We start from the raw sequence: 20,721 nt of genomic DNA, 5'->3' as shown, positions 1-20,721 counted from the left end.
TGCAATAAACAACAAATTTTCTTTCCAAGTACATATGAAACAGTTATACAAATTGAACAGAAAAGCAACAAGGAAGTTTCAAGAATTTCCAAAGAATTTGTCAATCAGATCACAATATTTTATCACAGTGCAACTTAATTAGAAAACAACAAACTGAAAGAAACCCATTCATTTGGAGACTAGAAATGCACTCCTAAATAATTTACAGACTAGTGAAGAAATCACAATAGTAACTATAAATATTAAGATTTAAAAGAAATAAAAACAATGCATAAAACTTGTGGAATGATAAAAGAGCAACTGCACGGAAATTTATAACTTTAGATACACTTATTATGAACTAAGAAAGACTGACAATAAACAAGCTTAAGCATTCACCCCAAGAAGCTGATAAAGCCTAAAGAAAGAAGAATGAAAAAAATAATAAACTGGATTACAAGTATTCAGAAAATAGTCTCCAACCACAAAGTAGTTATGCTAGTTTATTTGAAATAAGAAATACTATAACTTATACCTAAGTACTTCATGTATTTTCAATATACGAATCTGTCCTTTTGTGTGTGGGAGGGGGGGAAGGGTTTCACACCTAAGTACTTCATAACCTAGTACCTGGGTTATTTGAGGATAGACTGTGATAAATTAAAAGTATATATTGAGGGGCGCCTGGGTGGCTCAGTTGTTGAGCGTCTGCCTTCGGCTCAGGTCATGGTCCCGGAGTCCGGGGATGGAGCTCCGCATCAGGCTCCCTGCTCCGTGGGAGGCCTGCTTCTCCCTCTCCCACTCCCCCTGCTGGTGTTCCCTCTCTCACTGTCTCTCTCTATCTCTCTCTGTCAAATAAATAAATAAAATCTTAAAAAAAAGGGGGGGGGCATCTGCCTTTGGCTCAGGTCATGATCCCAGGGCCCTGCAATTGAAACCCCTGCCTGGCTCCCTGTTCAGCAAGAGTCTGCTTCTCCCTCTCCCTCTGCTCCCCCCCATGCTCTATCTCAAATAAGTAAAATCTTTTTTTAAAAATTGCAATATATAAATATGTCAATATGTTGAACACCTTAAACTCACACAATGTTATATGTTAATTTATTAATAAAATTAATAATGAAAATTTAAAAATAAAAACACTGAACTCATAAAAACAGAGTAGAATGGTGGTTACCAGGGGCTGGGCATTGGGGGAATAGGGGAGATGTTGCTTAAGGGCACAAACTTGCAAACGGTAGATAAAATAAGTCCTGGAGCTCTAATACACAGCATAGTGATTATAATCAACAATATTGTACTATAAACTTCAAAGTTGCTAAAAGATTATATCTTAATTGTACTCACCACAAATAATACACCTGGAAAATCCAAAACACTTGGAAATTAAACAACATTCTTTTAAATAAACCATTAGTCAAAGAGGAAGTTAAAAGGAAATTATAAAATACTTTTAATTTAATGTAAACTTTTAAAAATGCATCAAAATTTGGAGATACTATTAAAGTAGTGTATAGAGGGGAATGTATCAGACTAAATACTTATATTAGAAAAGAAGAAAGGCCTCAAACCAATGATCTTTTTCCACCTTAAGAAACTAGAAAAATAAGGGCAAATTAAATCAAAAGCAAGCATATAAAGGAAATATAAAGATAAAAGTAGAATCAAATAAAACTGAAAAAAGAGGAAAAATCAACAGAGAGAAATCAATGAAGCCAAAAGCTGGTTCTTTGAAAAGATCAATAAATGAGATGAACTTTTAGCTAAACTGATCAAGAAAAAAAAGTGAGAAGCCACAAATTACCTATATCGGGAATGAAAGAAGACACATCACTACAGAACCACAGGTATTAAAAAAATAATAAGGATGGGGCGCCTGGGTGGCTCAGTCGTTAAGCGTCTGCCTTCGGCTCAGGTTATGGTCCCAGGGTCCTGGGATCGAGCCCCGCATCGGGCTCCCTGCTCAGCGTGAAGCCTGCTTCTCCCTCTCCCACTCCCCCTGCTTGTGTTCCCTCTCTCGCTGTGTCTCTCTGTCAAATAAATAAATAAAATCTTAAAAAAAATAAAAAATAAAAATAAGGAAACAGTATTAATAATTTTTTACCAACAGATTTGACAATTTAGAAGAAATGGACAAATTCCTTAAATACAAACTACCAAAGGTTACACAAGAAGAAAAAGATAACCTGAATAGCCCCATATCTATTAATAAAACCAATTTATGGGTTATAGACATTCCAAGAAAACTCAAATTTGCCAGCTTTATGGCAAATTCTATCACACATTTATGAAATAAATAGCATCAATTATAGACAAACCCTTCAGGAAAACAGAAAAGGAGGGAACATTTGGTTTAACATTTGAAAATCAGTAAGTGTAATCACCATATCAACAAAGAATAAGATTAATATGATCTTCTCAGGAGGAGAATAAGCATTTGACAAAATTCAAAGAAGTTCTTGGGAAAACCCACAGATAACATCATACTTAATAGTGAAAGACTGAATGGCTACCTCGGAGATCTGGAAAAAGGTTAGGATGCCCATTCTTACCATTCTACGTCATACTTAATATTTAAACCACTCTACATTATACTTGATATTTTAATAAGCTGATTATTAATAAGGCCATTTTGGTAAGGAGCAAGAAAAATAAATAATATTCATTCAGAGTCCCGAGGCACAATCACGACAATGACTGTCTACATAAAAACCTCATATAATAACCAAAAAAAGCTACTAGAATCAATACACAACTGCAAGATACAAGATCAATGTAAAAAAATCAATTCTATTTGTATACACTAAAAATAAATAACTGCTGAAAAATTAAAATTAAGGCAGTGTGCGCCCTGAGGTCCCCCGGATCTGTCTCTTGCTTCAACAGTATTTAGACAGAACAGACCCAGTGCCTCCCCTTCTACCAGCCTCCCACCACCCTGCAACCTCTTTCCCCAGTGGCAACCTTCGGAGGCATCTCCTTGGCCACCCTCTGCCTCTGGGACCAGCCAACATCCTATTTTGAGCTTAGCTCCTTATTACTGATCAACCCATGAGCTCCCGGATTCCTCAGAATTATTCCACCCAGATGGAGACCACCGTCAACCGCCTGGTCAACATGCACCTGCAGGTCTCCAACACCTACCTCTCTCTGGGCTTCTATTTCCACTGTGGTGACGAGGTGGCAATGGAGAGGGTTAGCAAGAGCTGGCTGAGAAGCGCGAGGGCACTGACCTTCTCTAGAAGATGCAAAACCAGCGCGGAAGCCGGCTCTCTTCTAGGACTTGTAGAAACTGTGCCAAGATGACAAGATGAGTGGGGCAAAGCCCTAAACTCCATGGAACCTGCCAGAGTCCTGGCGAAGAACCGGAAGCCAGCTCTCCCGCTCCGCGTGCCCGGCTTCCATCTGCGCAGAGGCGCATCTCAGAGACTTCCTGAAGAACCACTTCCTGGGTGAGGAGGTGAAACTCATCAAGAAGGTGGCGAGCACCTGAGTCATTTTTGCAGGCCAGCCGGCACCGAGGCCGGTCTGGGCGGGTATCTTTTCCTCTCGGAAAGCCTCCAGAGCCCAGCGGCCTCTGAGGGGCCCCTCGGGCATCCCCCTAATACCAGGGCTTGTACGGGAGCCCCTCCCTGCAGCCACTAGGCAGCATTCTAACCACCCTGGAGCCCTCTCCCAAGCTGTGGACCAAATGGAAGCAATAAAGCTTTTTACAGCAGAAAAGAGAAAAGAAAATTAAAACAGTACCATTTATAATAGGACCAAAAAACATGGAGTACTTAGATATAACCCCCCAACATACACACACACACACACACACACACACACACACAAGATTTGTGCAAGATTTGTGTATTGAAAACTACAAAATATTGATGAAAGAAAGTAAAACCTAAATGAAGAGAAATAACATGTTCATGGATTAAAAGACTCAATATTGTCAATTATCCCTAAACTGATCTATAGATTCAACACAAACCCAGTTTTAAAAAGGATTTTTTTAACATAAAGCTATCCTAAAATTTATATGGAAAAAACAGAGGAACTAAAATTGTCAGAAATATTTTTTAAGAATGTGAACCAAGTTTTAAGACTCACATTCCTTGATCTCCAGACCTATAAAATTAGAAGAATCAAGATCGTGTAATATTAGAAAAAGGGTAGATATGTGGAACACATGACAGATCCAGAAAGAAACCCACACATCTATATGTGGTTTCAACCAATTAATCAATTTTCAACAAAGATGTCAAGTCAGGCAAATGTAAAAAGTTCATCTTTTCAACAAATTGTGCTCAGCAATTGGATATCCATGTGCAAAAAAGAGAGGAAAAGGGGGAGAAAACCCTTAGCCCATACCTCACATCATATACAAAATGTAACTTGAAATGATCATGTACCTAAAAGTAAAGCCAAAAACTGAAATTTCTAGAAAACCTTTGCAATGTTGGGTCAGGCAAAAATTTCTTAGAACACAGAAAGCACAAACCACAAAAGAAAAAAAAAAGTCGACTTCATCAAAATTAAAAATTTCTGTTCCCCACAACATCAAAATTAAAAATTCCTGTTCCCCACAACACAATGTTTGAAGAATGCAAAATAAGCCACAGACTGAGAGAAAATGTCTGCAAAATGCGTATTAAAAAACAACCAACCAACCTCTGATATCTAGAATTTATAGGAAACTCTCACAACTCCATTGACAGTTGGATTGAGCACTAGGAACGGAAACTTGGCAGGCTTCCTTGTCCTGGAGGAAATAGGACTACCTGCTAAAGAATCAAGCAAACCTTTGCAGGAATCTTGGCGTCATCGCTGCGGGAGACCAGCATCGACTGTTTTACTGTGCGGAACAACATTCCAACAGCGACATCATGTGGCAGTGAGAAGCAAACGCAACAGTGTTCCACAGACCTTCCTGAGGCTTCACGTTAAAGCTTGGGTGGGGAAGCTGCTCTTAAAGTCCTGAGGACTGCATTGAGCCCCTAGAGTTCTTGGACAATTTTAGAAGTGGAGATGACCTCAAAGGTGAGAGATTCTGGATTTATCCTAATTAGTTGGGTGGGTATTCAAAAAATTAATTAGAAAAATTAAAGATATCACTGTACTTAATATCCTGAGTTTGTGAAGCATTTCATATTACCATAAATAGCACTATATTGTAATTTTATACTTTATACATGGCCATAGTTTAAATTTATAAGAACTTTGTATTAGTTTTCTATTGCTTCCATAACAAACTATCGCTAACTTAGTGGCTTAAATAAGTTTATTATCTTACAGTTCCTTAGGTCAGAAATCTGATATGGGTCTTGCAAGGCTAAAATCAAGCCACTAGCAGGGTTCTGTTCCTTTCTGGAGGCTCTAAGGAAGACTCCATATCCTTGCCGGTTTGAGTTGTTAAAATTCAGTTCCTTGCAGTTATAGAACTGAGAACCCCATTTTCTTGCTAGCTGTCAGCTGAGGGCCATTCCTGGAGTCTAGAGGCCACCCACATTTCTCAGCTTGTTGCTCCCTTCTACCTTCTTCAAAGCCGGGAAGGGCAGCTTGAGTCCACCTCTCATAGAATCTCTCTCACCTACTCTTCTACCCTCCTCTTCCATTTTTGAGGTTTCCTATGATTAGAATCTAGGACCCTTGCAGATAACCATAGATAATTTCCCCATCTCCAGGCCTTTAACTTTGATCACGTCTGCGAAGTCCCTTTTGTCCTGTAAGGTAATATATTCACAGGTTCTGAAAATTAGGCTGTGGACATTTTTGAGGGGGTGAGGTTATTCTGCCTACCATAGATATATTGGTGTGTGTTTTTTTTAAAGATCTTTTATTTTTAAGTAGTCTTCACACCCAACGGGGGGCCCGAACCCACAACCCCAAGATCAAGACTCACGTGCTCCACCAACTGAAACAGCCAGGCACCCCTAGGTTTTTTTTTAAAGATTTTATTTATTTATTTCAGAGAGAGAGAGAATGAGAGATAGAAAGCACGAGAGGGAAGAGGGTCAGAGGGAGAAGCAGACTCCCCGCCGAGCAGGGAGCCCGATGTGGGACTCGATCCCGGGACTCCAGGATCATGACCTGAGCCGAAGGCAGTCGCTTAACCAACTGAGCCACCCAGGCACCCACCCCTAGGTTTTTTAATATTTAAAAATCTAATCTTAAAAGTATCTTGACTTTCCTACTGGGGAAAAGGCAAATTTTTAGATAGCATTTACCCAATTATTCCTAATCTCTATTTCGGCCTGGTTCCTTATTCCCCTCCATTGATTCTATACTAGGGGTTTCAAAATGTTTCAATAAACCTCCTGAGGTAGTATGCAGAATTTCAAGTGTTTGCTTATTTTTCTGGGGAAAAGTTGCAGAGTTTAGGTCAGATTCTCAAAGTATTCTGTGAAAGGCCCTCCCCTGGGGGGGGGGGGGGGGAAAACTACAAAACTGTTTGTAAATAATGTGTTACTTTCATATAACATGCATTTTCATGCCTCCACACTTTTATGCATTTTGTTCCATGAAATTGGGTGGTGTAGTGGAAAAGGTATAGGCTTTGAATCTCCCTCAGATTATCTGGCTCAAGCTAAGACTGACTAAATGTGATGGCATTTATCTAGTAAGAAATAAGGAAGGGTATCAAGTTTGGTGGGGAGCCACCGAGATGAGAGCAATTCAGGACATGTTTGATGAACCTTCAGGAACCTCCAAGATAACCAAAAAATCAAGGGGAGATAATCTTAATTAAGGGAATCTAAGAAAGAAAAGGTAGTCATATTGTCCATAATAAAATTAAATGTTTGGATATGATAAAAAGGTAGCATAAATTATGTTGATGGACAACAAAATAAGGGGAAATTTTGTCAAACACATGGCAAATTACCAACAAGGTAAACTCCAAAGAGAAATTCAATTTTCACAGAAAAGTGCCAACTCAATTTAAAAAATCGCTTTATTCATAATAGCCAAAAATGTTGTCCATATGTAGATGCACCCACTACACTAGGTGAAAGTTATCAAGCATAAGATTCCGGAGCACCTGGGTGGCTCAGTTGGTTAAGCATCTGCCTTCAGCTCAGGTCATGATCCCAGGGTCCTGGAATCGATCTCTAAGCAGGGAGTCTGTTTCTCCCTACCCACCCACCCCCATCCCCTTGTATTCTCTCTCTTACTATCTCTCTCTTCTCAAATAAATAAAATCTTAAAAAAGAAAAAAAGCACAAGATCCCATTTACAAAAAAGGAGAAGTGCACTGACTGCCAAAGGGCAGAAGGGAAACCTGGGGTGAGGGAAATGTGTTTTGTGTGTGTGTGTGCATGTGTGAGATGGAAATGTTCTCTTGTGTGATGGGGATGTTCTTTACCTTGGTTACACAACTGAACCTATTTGTCAGAGCCCCTTGAACTGTACATTTAGATTAATTTTACTGAATGTAAATTATCACTCCTTAGCAGATTAATAGAGATGTGATGGGAAAGAGGAGAAAGCCAGGCAAACAGGTAAAAAATAAAGCCACTCTATTTAAAATTGTGTATGTAATCCCATCTATACATTAATGAAAAATTGTATGTATGTATAAAAAAAGCTTGTCAGCAATCCAATACTTGTATCATTAGCATACAAAGGGCAGAGGAGTTGGAAGCCAGATTGCAATGGATTAGGGAAAAGGAGGAGATGGAAGTGGGACAGTGCAGTTAGCAAATCTAACATTGGCTAAGTTTTGTAGTTTACCCTTGGAGCAGCAATAACGAATGAAAGAGATACATAGGAGGCCTGCTATAAATACTGTAACTGGCCTCAGTATTCCCGAAAGAGTAAGTCCCAGCCCATCTGTAAAAATTATCATTTTTGAGGAATCCACACAAAGGAAAGAGCAGCAGCTCTTGGGGTATAGGGCAACGTTAGCTTTTCCGCAAGAAGCCTAGCTTGGCATGGGCTGATTATGCTTCAGAGGTAGAGCACATGAGCAAATGGCCCATGTGAGCAGACAGAGAGCAAGCCTGAGTAGTTAAGGAAAGTCTAGCTCTTTTAGAAATCAGCACAGGCCTCTGTTGAGTATACAAGTGTTCATACCAAAATGGAGCGAATGCTACTTTCATGTTCAAGAATTAGTAATAATGCATGGGGCGCCTGGGTGGCTCAGTCGGTTAAGTGACTTCTGAATTCTCCCTCTCCCTCTGCCCCTCCCCCTGCTCATGCTCTCTCTCGAACTCTCTCAAATAAATAAAATCTTTTAAAAAAATAAAAATAAATTATCATTACCTTTGGGAAGCTACCTCCATCTCAAGCTATGCCTACCTTCTCACTTAATAGTGTGGGTTTCAGAGCCAGATTGCCTGTTCTTGAATCTTTTGGCAGATCAAACTCTACTCAGTTTCCTCAACTATAAAATAGGGCTTAACTATGATATTTACCTCTAACTCATAGGGTTTCTGTAAAGATTAAAAGGGTTAATACAAAAATATATTTATTAGGGACACCTGGGTGCCTCAGTCGGTTAAGTGTCTGCCTTTGGCTCAGGTCATGATCTCAGGGTCCTGGGATCTAGCCTCACATCGGGCTCCCTGCTCAGCGGGGAGACTGCTTCTCCCTCTGCTGCTGTTCCCCCTGCTTGTGCTCGCTCTCTGACAAATAAAATCTTTAAAATTATATATAAATATATATATTATACTGCCTGGCATATAGTAAGCATTCAGTAAACATTAACATTAGCAATTGTTAGAGTGTATGTATATACATATACGTATACACGCGATAAACATATATATATACCACATATATATGAATAGTATGTATATGTATATATATTTAAAAATTTAGCTTTATTCATATATATATATATACACACACACATACACATATACATACACACAGCACATTTTACAAATTATTTACTAGTGTAGCCACTGAAAATAAGCTCTGTGATCATAGGAACTTAAGTGTGTTTTGTTCACTGCCTCAAACTGTGCCCTGGGATCTAGTAGGCATTCAGTAGTTGTTGAATGTGAATACCTACTGACCAAAGACCATGAAGTGCCCCAAGGATTACAGTAGCTACACAATGGATGTTTGCTGACTGCAGGAATGAATGGAGGTGACCAGATGGAAAGTGATTTCAGACTACTGGCGGTACTACACTACACAAAGAGGCAAACAAGAGATTTAGCAATATTCCAGTTTATAAACTTTTTATTTAAAAAATAAAATTATAAACAAAATACAGAAAAATATTGACACCTGTGATAACAAGGAAATGACTCCTAATCTTTAGGGTAGTTTGTTATCCTGAAAGAGCAAAACCGTAAGTTTTATAAAGAAATTTTATTGTGCAAAGGAGGAATGTACTTTGTAAGGTTCATTTACAATAGGTATTTGGCATTGACAGAAAAAGTATTTCTATGTATACATTCAACACTTTGCAGCGTATTTACATTCAAGTTACATTTCCAAATTCTATGCCAAATACAATCTAACTCACCATCAAAAATCCCTAAGATACAATTCTGTTTATTTGGTAGGAGTGCAGTATGATTCTATCAGAAATAATTTTTGCTCCTACTAGATCAATTATACCCTAACTACTTCAACAAAATTCACTGACCTTTTCCTTCCAGTTAAAGCCAAGCCTCTTTTAGACAAAGTAAACACTAATAAAATTTGGCCAGTTACAAAATTACATAGTTTTTTCCTCGCTCCTTACAGACATTATTAGAACTTTCAATGGAAGGACACTGGCTCTAATAAATTACTTTTTATTTTACAGTAGTTAGGATACAGTATGGATACAAGTTGCAGAATTTTAACTTCTTTTTAAAAGATGGCTGAAGCATTCTTCCTTTCGGTTGTTACCGAATAACAAATTCAGTTGTTCTCAAAATAAAACATATTAGGAAACCCACATAGTGTTCTCAAAACTTTTCTCCATTTTCTCACACATTCCTCAAATCAGATTTTATTCATTGACAATTTGCAAATTTCTTGCTTAGTTTCTCTCAATTACACTAGGATAGCTATTACAATTTCTTGATAATCTTACCATTGTTTCAAAGTATGATTTTATATAAGTCAACATAAATTACCAATAACTTCCATCTCTGCTACAGTTCTCTGAGAAATCTATCTGAATTTGGTGAGGAGTCAAGATTCCATGGGGACTGACTAGGACTAGCAAACAAAACATCAAGATTTAAGAATTCTCATGCCTCCAAGAGATTCCAGATAAATCAAATCTACTCCTAATGTACCAATTCTTTCTTAATTATCTCAAATTAAGTTCACTTTTAAAAGTCCAGTAAGATAATGAAAGATAAAACAATGGAGACAGATGAATTTCATTGAGTTGAGCTCTTTCTGATTTACTTCAGGTTGTAACTTCTCCTCCAGCACATGATGGGGGGCAGTTGGTAGTAGGCTGCTGAGCTGACACCACTTCTAATTCAGATTCACGAACAAAAACCACTGCATCACCACTTACATTTATAAGACACTGTGCCTATACAAACAACAGGAAATGTTCAATCACCAACCCAACAATCTGCTCACAATTTTCTGTTATTTTAGGGCCAGTGCTACATAGCTAAAAAAGCACAGGCTTTTAAGTCACTTGGAAAAGAGAGACAACCCAATAGAAAAATGAACAAAGGGGAACAAAAGAAGGCAACTCACAAGAAAGGAAACTCAAAAAAACCCCACTAATAGAATTAAATTTTTTAAAGGAAACTTTTAACAATTCTAAGTGAGCCATTATATGAACAATACTGATAAAAGAAATTTATTCTAAAATTAATCCTAAGCAACAATTCTTTGCCCCCACTAACAGAAGTATTTATTAAGAATAATAACTGGAACGTACTCTTCACCACTACGGCAATTACAACTAGACAGATCATAGTCCAAACTAAAGGTTGTCCCTCACAGTAACTTAGGAGCTAAACTTCCAAAGGTATTTAAGAATACCCAGATGTGAAAACAGCATCTGATCTATGTATGACCATGGTTATTAATATATTTGTTAAAACATGTTTCAGGCATCTAGAATCAAAAAGTTCTGAAGAGCAATTCTCTTTGGTGGAGGTTGGGGGGAGGGTGGGAGATGGGAAAGCCATAGGGGAGGTAAATCCTCAGGTTCCCCCAAAAGAAGTTTTTGACTACATCTCACCTGATTTTTATTTGGATTCTCCATGAAGACACACTGCTTCATTATGTAGGAGACAACGGCATTCCCTCCTAATGCAGCAACATGAGCTCTCACCATTGCAAACACTTCAGCAATAAAAGCATGGAGAAAACCACTGACTCCTCCTTCCTAGAAAATAATATGAAAGAAAATCAAACTGTAGACATGACTGTATATAAAATGCCAAAAAATATATATTAAAACATCTTAAATAATCTTAATATAATGGATGGATCATTTTAATTTCCCTCAAAACAGGGATTTGTTGCATGAATGAACAAACAAACCTTTACTGAACACATGTCTGTGATGGGGATTAATATCCTTACTTCACAGATGATAAAACTGAAGTCAGAGAATGTGTCATATGCCCATGACTATGACCACATAGGTAATAATAAGTGGCAGAGCAAGAATTCAAACTGTTTCTCCAACTTCAACATCTCCATCAAATCATTCCTATCACTCATAGAAATTGATGGTAAATATAAACAATAAAACTTCTCTGCTCTCCATATCTCCCATTCCGAAGCATGTTCCAGGGTACATCTGCCTTTTTTATCAGTTTCTCAAACCTATCAAGCACTTTTCCTGCCTCAGGTGCATGCTGTACATGCTGTTTCTGAAGGCTCCTCACCCAATTTTCTGCCAGGATAACTCTTACTCAATTCTTCAGGTCCCTGTTTATATGTAACTTTCTCAGAGAAATGTTCCCTAACTATCAGATCTAAATTAAGTTCCCCTGTTGAATTCTCTGATAGCCTCTATTGTATTTCTTTATATTACTTACTATCACTAGTAATTATACATTAGTTACATGATAATTTGTTGAATGTTCACCATGCTCCATTTCACTAGACTGTAAAAATTCCATCAGGTCAGAGACTGCCATCTGTTTTGCTCATAACTATATGCTAACACCTAGTTCAATAGGTGCACACACTAAGCATTCCATACCTATTTGTTAGGGAATGAATCCAGTAGTTTAGGGAATGTTTTCAGTATTCAAAAATAAAACAGAAACCAAAGTCTAGCTGAGAGCCTAAAATGCTTTAAAACCTAAGTTTTCCATGAATTCTACTGGAGGTTATTTACAGTCTAAGAAGAAATTTCCAACTTTAAACTGGAAGTTAAGGGCAAAATTTAATGCACTGTTAAAAACATTTGACCAGATCACACCTTACTAAAATGCCAGAGGATCCTATATATAGATCCTACATATAAAGGTAGCTCTTTGTAATTAAGGAATTGAGGTATTTCAGCCTACCTCCAACTCGGCCATAGCTCAGTACATTTTTTTTCTTTTACTTGTATCTGTTTTCCTCCTGCCTTTTAAATCTCGAAATTCTGATGGCAGAGTAATAAAGACTACAGAGGGGTAATTCTTAGAAGATTACATAATAGAAAGCAAATAACTTATCAAGCAATGAATAAATTTGGGATATTATGCCATCCAGTTAATATTACAAATCTCTGTTGAAGGGAAATCTACTATGAAGCAACATTTTGGGGTATGGCTGCTTAAGCAGTAGAGAAGGCACTTAGGAAATAAAATTTTATGGACTACAATAATGCAATATCTATGTACTATTAAGAGCAACTGGAAAGTTAATTCACCAATCTATACCAGCTTCTCACACCCAACTTTGTCAAACTTAAATGGGCTTAAAAGTGTCACCTATTTTAATTCTATATTAGAAAGGGTTTTGAGACTATATTGTCTTTTCCATCTCAACACAATGAGAATATGATTTAAAACCTAATGTATCATAAAGGAAACATCCATCTAACCAATCTGTCAGAAGTCATTCCCTCATTTACACAAAAATACCTATGTCTACTCTGCCAGGCACTGTGCCAGGTACAGGATGGTGAGCATGATATTAAAAAATAGCATGAGGGCTGGTCTTGATCTCAGGCAACTCTTGATCTCAGCTCAGATCTTGATCTCAGGGTCATGAGTTCAAACTCCATATGGAGCCTACTCAAAAAAATCGTATGAGGACTATTACTTCTAAGAAAGTGTAGAAACATTGACGGTGAGACAACGGGAAAAAAGCATAGTTAAGTCATCTTTATAATGCACACACTTTTAAAAAATACAAACTGCTGAAGAGTTTATTGGGTTTCATACCTATTCAATAAAAAATTTCCCTATTCACAATATTAATTTGCTCTAGCCTTATTTCATAACGTAAGACACAATATAAATATAATTTTTTTCTTGAGTTTAAATTCCTGTGTAATTAAAGATATAATAGGCTGACTTTAATTCTTAAATTTGACCACATCAAAACATTATTACTACAGTTACCCAGTAGGAGGTAAGAATGTGAATAAATGGCATTCTCATGTACTTTTGGAGAAGTGGGAATAAAATGAGCAGCCTTCTTTTTCAGGGGGAGAAAATGATAAACTATCCCCATAGACATCTATCTATAATATAGTCCTTTATGATTTCTAAATGTAAGGCCTCAAAAACTGTTATTTAAATATATCTCAGACAAATAACTGAGGAAACTAAGCTGTTCTTTCAGGCTGTTTCAAATCTCTAATCAAACACAGATCAATTTACTTGTTTTATTTATCATAAGGATCTGGGATTTCTAATAATAAATGAAATTAAATCCAACATAACTCTTGTGATAATACTAGGTGCTATATGAAATTTAGTAAGTCTAATCTAGAATCAATCCATACAGGTTATTGAAAACAAAACAAAACAAAAAGGTGTGGGTATGCGCACGCGTGTGTGATTACTTTGGCAAAAAATAACAATCTGGAATTTATTTGGTTTTGTTACTAATGTCTTCAATCAGAAAATTCACAAAAACAATGTTATAAAATTACCTCACGAAGAGAAGTGGTTTCCCGAATAAAAAACATGTTAATTATCCCAAGATATTTAGTTATTTTTGCCCCAGGTATAAAAGAAAGAGGTGTCATCTTAACAACCCCAACTGTAGAATTTGCACAAGGTGGAGTTGAACGGTTCCGGAAATTTCCTTCACCCATAGGACTTGCTTTTTCAACTGTCACAGCTAAATTTGGAGAAAGAAGAAAAAAACATCAAGACCAGGTGTTGGTAACTCAATTATTCCCTAAGGTTTCCAAATAAGTGGTGACAACATTCAGCTGTCTGTGAGGCTAAGCCATGTCATGAAAGTAAAGAAATTATCATGCACTGCATGCAATTAAAAAGAGAGAGAAAGAATAACTTAAGAGGAAATGCTGGAATGGAATTCTTTTGGAAGAAAAATGGCATTCCTGCAAAAGAAAATGTTGATGCGGTGTAGCTACACACACAATGATCGTTATAAAGTGAAGAAAAAGAAAAAGCAATAGAGCATTAAAAATTATCTGCTGTAGGAACAAATTATTACAAAGAGAGTGTGAAAGTTGTTATATTTCCCAGTGCAGTTTTTTCCATCTTTTTCAGACGACTTCATCATTGTCAACTTGTAGATAAACCTTATGTTAACTAGTTGTAATAGGTTTCTTCTCCAAACCTTTTTGATCAAACTCGTAATTTTAAAAACTTAACAAATGACCTTGGCTGTCTAAAAGCTGATTGTTTATAAAGTAACATAAATAACAGCTACCACTTGACAAGTAACTACCATAAGCCAGACATATATATGTATATATATCTAATCCTTACAACAACCCAGCAACATAGGTATTATTATCCCCATTTTACACATGAGGAAACCGAGGCTCAGAGAAGTTAAATAACTTGTCCAAGGTCACACAGCTATTAAAATGACACTTCTAGGATCTCAGACCAGATCTGGCTGGTTCCATATCCTGTGATCTTTCCTCTAAAACATTGTTTCCTCCTTTTTAATGTAAATTCTTTCACTCAAATACATTTACCTCAGAGTCTACCAAAACACATGGAGTATAAAGAACATGTAAGTTACGATGCTGATTCTAGCAATGAGATAAGAATTAACTACTTTCTATTCAGAAATACCTCATTCTTTTAGCCCTTTGGATATCACTCTTAGCAAACTAACAGATGCCATCTACTACATAGTAGCTTGGGTCCTGGAAGAATGTCTCAATAAGAGAGCTCATAATTTCCTTCCATTAGAAGGATATAATATCTATGTATACACTTTTAAGAATACCTTCACAAAAAGTAAAATTTTAAAAACAATTGTACAGTTAAAATGAACAAATCTAAAGGCCCTTCAATAACTTTTGCTAAGTGACCATTAGAGTCTGCAGCTTTCACACTCCAATACATGATTGATTGGCAATGTTATTACTGGATAGTAAGGTCTAGCCTTCACCACTGGGAAATCAGGGATATGCTTCTCAGATCATAATGTGGTAGAAACATCCGCCTACTTGTCTTAATTGATCCGCGCCTTATGGTCTGAGCTTTCAGTTTAATGAGCTCTATCCAGCTGCTGCATCTGTCTGCAAAGGAACTGTAATCAACTGACGTTGCTGAAAACACAGACAGAAAACAAAAGAAAAAACAAAGAAAAAATATGGATGACGTCTCTTACTCGTCATAACACTCCTTCTGATGACGTAATTTAACTGTAACTTAGAAAAAGAATGGTCCTTTTCAAGTCAGATATGAGAGATAGTAAAGAGTCAAGCTTTAGACACTGATTTGTCCAAAACCAAGTTCTCAATTAGCTGGCTGAGCGTTTTTGGTGATATCCTAGTGGTGTGGTCGCTTAGGGAAAATGGAAACAAGGTCTAACAGAAATATCAGTGAAAGGACCATACACTGCTTTAACTAACTTTATTTCCCATTCTTTTTACTTTACAATGTTTTAACTGTCTATATTTTATAACTTTAATTTACAATTCAAACTTTGTGAATAATTCCCTTCCCTATTTTTACCTTAAAATCAAAAAAATAATGAGAATCAAATGCTGAAGAATACATTAAAAAAATTACTAGTTGACTTATCTTTTATTAAAACACATTCTTTCTACCATCAGTAACAGGAAAGCCAAAGGGTCACTTTGGTCAATATTCTGTTTTCACATCTGATTTTGGCAACAAAGCTTCTGATGACATTGAGCGGGGAGGCAGGTGGGAGTCTAACAAGTTCTCCTTTTTAAAAAAAGATAGCTTTTACTATTACTGAGCTAAAAAATGTTAAAGAGCTAAGATTTTATTTTTAGAAACAGGGAAACTATTAAAATGCTAAAAATGTAAATATTAGTTTAATTAATATTTTAAAAGACACATTCTAACTGTAATAAAGCCATGTTTTGGTGTCTATTCCACTGTCCAGTGCATTTCTCCAATGTCTGTATGTTTATGCACCACCACACTAGAATTTCACACCTTTGGTGACTATTTGCTTAATTAGACAAACTCACCTCTCTGTGCAGCTGGTATACCTGAGTTAGAACTTGCACTCTCCAGGTGTTCTAATAAGACAATATGAACAACATTAGCTTGAATGCTAAGTACAAGCCAGTATCTCTTCTTTGCTGTTTGTTAATACCTCTATAAGCCAAACGAATACGAGAATATCTTTATGGCTTCATTATAAAAAGCAAACCAAATAGAAGTATTTAGGTTTTAAATGCAGTTTCTATTGATTTATGAAAACTAGCTCATTTAATAAATATCATGCCAAGGAAAACTACTTGTTACTGTAACACAGGAAGAGTTTCAGAAACATTATAGACATGAGAAAATGTAAACATAGTAACAAATGTTAGTAGGATGAAAGCAGGGTGAGAAAACTGACCAGAGAAAAGCATCAATGTATTAGGAAGAAAATCTGAAATGAAACACGGAAGGAAAATGTTTGTGTGGGGGCGCGGGGGGGGGGCGGGGAGAGCCAGTAAGATTAAAAATTACAGACCAGGCAATGACCTATGTTTCACAGATAAACACAAACTGCTTGCTTACTAGCCATAACCCTCCCCTTTGCCAACCCCCCTTCATTCAGGGACTTCACTATCAACAGCTCCCTCTGGTGGTATCAAGACGTCATAGAACTAAAAAGTGCTCCCCACAGATAGAACTAGATCCCAAACTGGAATCACTCCCTTTCCAGTAAACTTGTAAAAGAAGCATCCAGAATTTTTCTTAGTGTTTTGTATTTTTATTATCGCTATTTAAAGTATTATACAAATTTAAACAGCACTAATAAAAAAAAACTTCTTAATCTATTTTTTAAAGTTCAGACTCTACCTACATTAGCATATTTGAATTTTTGTTTCAAAGAATTTTGTAACTGAAATAGTGTTGCCAAGTTAGAAATAACTAAAAAAAAAATTGAAAATAATTTGTCACCCAGTTTTTTTTTAATTTATAAATTAAATACATATTTTTATCTCTGCTTAATGTGTTAATCTTTTGGTAATATTCTTAAATTAATAAAAGTTATACCTTTTAAAAATAAGATTTGTACAGGTTTCTGCTGATTGGGTGCAATGGGAGTATCTCTCATACTCCCCCCCTTCCCATTTTTATAAAGCAAGTGACCACTAGCTAATACTGGAAAGTGTATAGTGACTGTCATTCCTCTTATAATACTGGGCTGTTGAGTAAATGGGATCACTAGGCAGGATCCACAAAACGACTGTGAGGGTACCATGCTATGGATGTGCCCTGACCATCATGCCCTCAGACTGAAGATCTAGGCGAGAAAACATCCTCCCTGATTCAGGATCCTGAGCTTTGGAAGCCCGGAAGGAGATGGAACCGACAGGAAGGAGACCAGAACAGAACTGACATTCAGAAGCTTACCACATCTCTAAAAGACAGCTAGTTCAGCACTGAAAAAGGCTGTAGTGCAGAAGCTGGGACAGCAAATATTTACCCAAGCTTACAAATGCCGGGACAGTCCCAGGGCTCTCCTATGTCCTATGCAGTACAGACTTGGGAGAGTACAGACTTACAGAAAATATAGTGGGCATTAGGAATTCTGTGCAAGTTTTTAAAAATGAGGGAACAGGGGGCAAAAGCTAAAAAATGTGAAAATGACTAAAATGAAACTATCTTCTATATCTCAGTATTATCTGGGTAATATGAAATTCCCCAGGGGCAACGGTGTATAACTTAATGACAAATGTCCACAACAAGAGCTTAAAAATATAGAAAGTTATCTGCTCTCATCTCTAAATATCAAGTGAAAAAAAAGTACACAATGATCTGTAAAATACTTGTTTTTTTAAAAAATAAACAATATCTTTGCAAAGACTGACAAAAAAGCTGGTTGAGGGTAGTTGCCTCTTGAAAAGGGAAATGGAGAAGGGAGTTTGATTTTGGACTGTATGATTTTTTGGTAAGATTTGAATTTTTCACCATGCACATTTACTACTTTTCCCAAAAAATTTTACAAAGGGTGGAGAAGTGGGTCTTTTCCCTGCCTCCACATATGAATGTATTTGAATTAATATCTGGGGAAAAAAAGTTTTTAAATTGCAGATAATTTTTTTAAGTTTTTATTTTAATTCCAGTTAGTTAACATACAGTGTTATATTAGTTTCAATTATACAATATAGTAATTCAACAGTTCCATACATCACCCAGTGCCCCTCACTACAAGTGCACTCCTTAATCCCCATCATCTGTTTAACCCATCCCCACTCCCCTCCCCACTGGTAACCATCAGATTGTTCTCTATAATTAAGTCTGTTTCTCTCTCGCTCTCTTTCTTCCCTTTGTAAATTGCAGATATGCTTAAGGGAAAGGTTAAAATAGATGATTTTTTTTTTATCTCACTTAAGGAGAGCAAGTTCATCCAACATGTTTGCTAGCATCTTAATTTTTCTCTCAGAGAAAAGGCCCAAGATGAGATGGTCCTGGGAACAGCTGAACATTGGCACCTCACACATTTGAATACCTCAGGTATCTAATGACCTCAGATTCTCAGTCACTCTGCTCTTCCAATTACAGTTTGGCTTCCAAGGTAATAGGCTTCTCAAAACAGAAGGTATGGCAGGTATTAGCTGTCTGGCTCATTGATACACTAGTAATTACGGTGAAAAAGAAATAAACCCATATGTAATCTCTAAAAAAAAAAGACAACATATTTCATATTCAGGATTAGAAATCTTATTAAAATCTTTTGGGCTTTGTTGAGGAGCTAATGCCCATTGTCAGCCTTATCTATGTAGAAGAGTTTGAGACAAACACTTCTTATGTTAGGTTCCTCCCATTTTGCTGCAGAAAGTCTCAATCAAGCCACACAGCAGCCCACGTCTCTTAAAATTTCCTTTCCCACTGGATACAAGAAAATGATTATTCTGCTCCACTAAAAAGTCACCAGTAGGTGATAACCCTGTTATCCATAAATGAACAACCCTAGGAAGTCAGCAAGGCAAAAAGAACATAAGATTTTATTATTCTCTTAGTATATTCTATACTCTAACAGTATTTAACAAGTCCTGTCAGTGGGGAAGGGGACTAACCTAGGTTAAAAGCTCAACTGCTTTTTTTTAAAATTTTTTATTGTTATGTTAATCACCATATATTACATCATTAGTTTTTGGTGCAGTGTTCCATGATTCATTGTTTGTTCATAACACCCAGTGCTCCATGCAGAACGTGCCCTCCTCCATACCCATCACCAGGATAACCCATCCCCCTCCCCCCCTCCCCTCTAGAAAAAAGCTCAACTGCTTTTAATGAGCATATTGATGACCAACAGAAAACGATGTGGCAAGGATTCTTCCTCCCTCAATTATACATGCTCCAGTGCTTCTGAAATTTGAGACTTCTCCATTCTTCTAAATAGTCATAACGAATGACAAAGGTATCAGCTGGCTATGATAAAGCTCTACGCTGATCACTAACTCTTCTGACAAGTTGTTCGCTTTATATCGTTAGAATTTACAGATCATCTTTGTTCTGAATAATTTAAAAATATCTGAGATAATCTTATCTGGTCATCTTAAGAAAATTACTAAAACTAAAAAAAGTTCCTGAAACTTCTGAAGATTCTCTGGCAGATTAAAATATATGTAATCTGGGGCGCCTGGCTGGCTCAGTGCCTAGAGCATATAACTCTTAATCTTGCGGTTGTGAGTTCAAGCCCCAGGATGCACATGGAGCCTACTTAAAAGAAAACATATGCAATCTGAAGTCTTTAAAAATGTATACTTTAGTTATTTAAACATTCTTGGGGGCCGGGGGGTAGGGGATGCGCTTAGATGGCTGCTTGCCTTCCGTTTGGGTTGTGATCTCAGGGGTCCTGGGATCCAGCCCCGAGCCGGCTCCCTGCTCAGCGGGGAGTCTGCTTCTCTCTCCCCCTGCCCCCTGCTCATGCTCTTTCTCGCTCTATCTCAAATAAGTATCTTTTTAAAAATGAATTGTTTTTTTTTAAAAAATAAACAGGGGCGCCTCAGTGGGTTAAACATCTGCCTTCAGCTCAGTTCATGATCCTGGGGTCCTGGGATGGAGCCCCATGTCTGGCTCCCCGCTCAGCGGGGAGTCTGCTTCTCTCTCTCAAATAAATAAAATCTTTAAAAAAATTAAAAAAACATTCTTGGGCTTTGTATTTTAAACTTTTTAAAAAGACTTTATTTTAGAGAGAGAGAGTGTGTGCATGGGGGGAGGGGGAAAGAATCTCGGACTCCTCACTGAG

At 37.1% G+C, this 20,721-nt stretch overlaps 1 protein-coding gene and 1 pseudogene across 6 annotated transcripts in view; one reads left to right on the top strand and one right to left on the bottom strand.

Moving 5' to 3' along the window:
- The first annotated feature begins 3,027 nt into the window (after nucleotides 1-3,027).
- On the top strand, nucleotides 3,028-4,945 carry LOC112830026 (ferritin light chain pseudogene; annotated as a pseudogene).
- A 4,190-nt stretch (nucleotides 4,946-9,135) lies between these two features.
- C2CD5 (C2 calcium dependent domain containing 5) overlaps nucleotides 9,136-20,721 on the bottom strand; it is a 97,031-nt gene continuing 85,445 nt past the window's right edge. For 3 of the 6 annotated variants that reach the window (XM_073877859.1, XM_025879694.2, XM_025879689.2), the window contains 5 exons: nucleotides 16,496-16,546; nucleotides 15,497-15,598; nucleotides 13,991-14,181; nucleotides 11,123-11,269; nucleotides 9,136-10,456 (listed from right to left, as the gene is read on the bottom strand). In XM_073877859.1, coding sequence (XP_073733960.1) covers nucleotides 10,325-10,456; nucleotides 11,123-11,269; nucleotides 13,991-14,181; nucleotides 15,497-15,598; nucleotides 16,496-16,546 — 623 coding nt within the window. In that variant the 3' untranslated portion in view covers nucleotides 9,136-10,324. The remainder of the gene's footprint in view (nucleotides 10,457-11,122; nucleotides 11,270-13,990; nucleotides 14,182-15,496; nucleotides 15,599-16,495; nucleotides 16,547-20,721) is intronic. The other 3 variants (XM_025879692.2, XM_073877858.1, XM_025879693.2) reach the window with 3 other exon arrangements.

The sequence above is a fragment of the Callorhinus ursinus genome, unplaced genomic scaffold, assembly GCF_003265705.2.
Source record: "Callorhinus ursinus isolate GAN/ISIS: 27379988/994484 unplaced genomic scaffold, GSC_fseal_2.0 scaffold27, whole genome shotgun sequence".
Lineage (NCBI taxonomy): Eukaryota > Metazoa > Chordata > Mammalia > Carnivora > Otariidae > Callorhinus > Callorhinus ursinus.
This window is presented reverse-complemented; position numbering and strand designations above follow the sequence as displayed.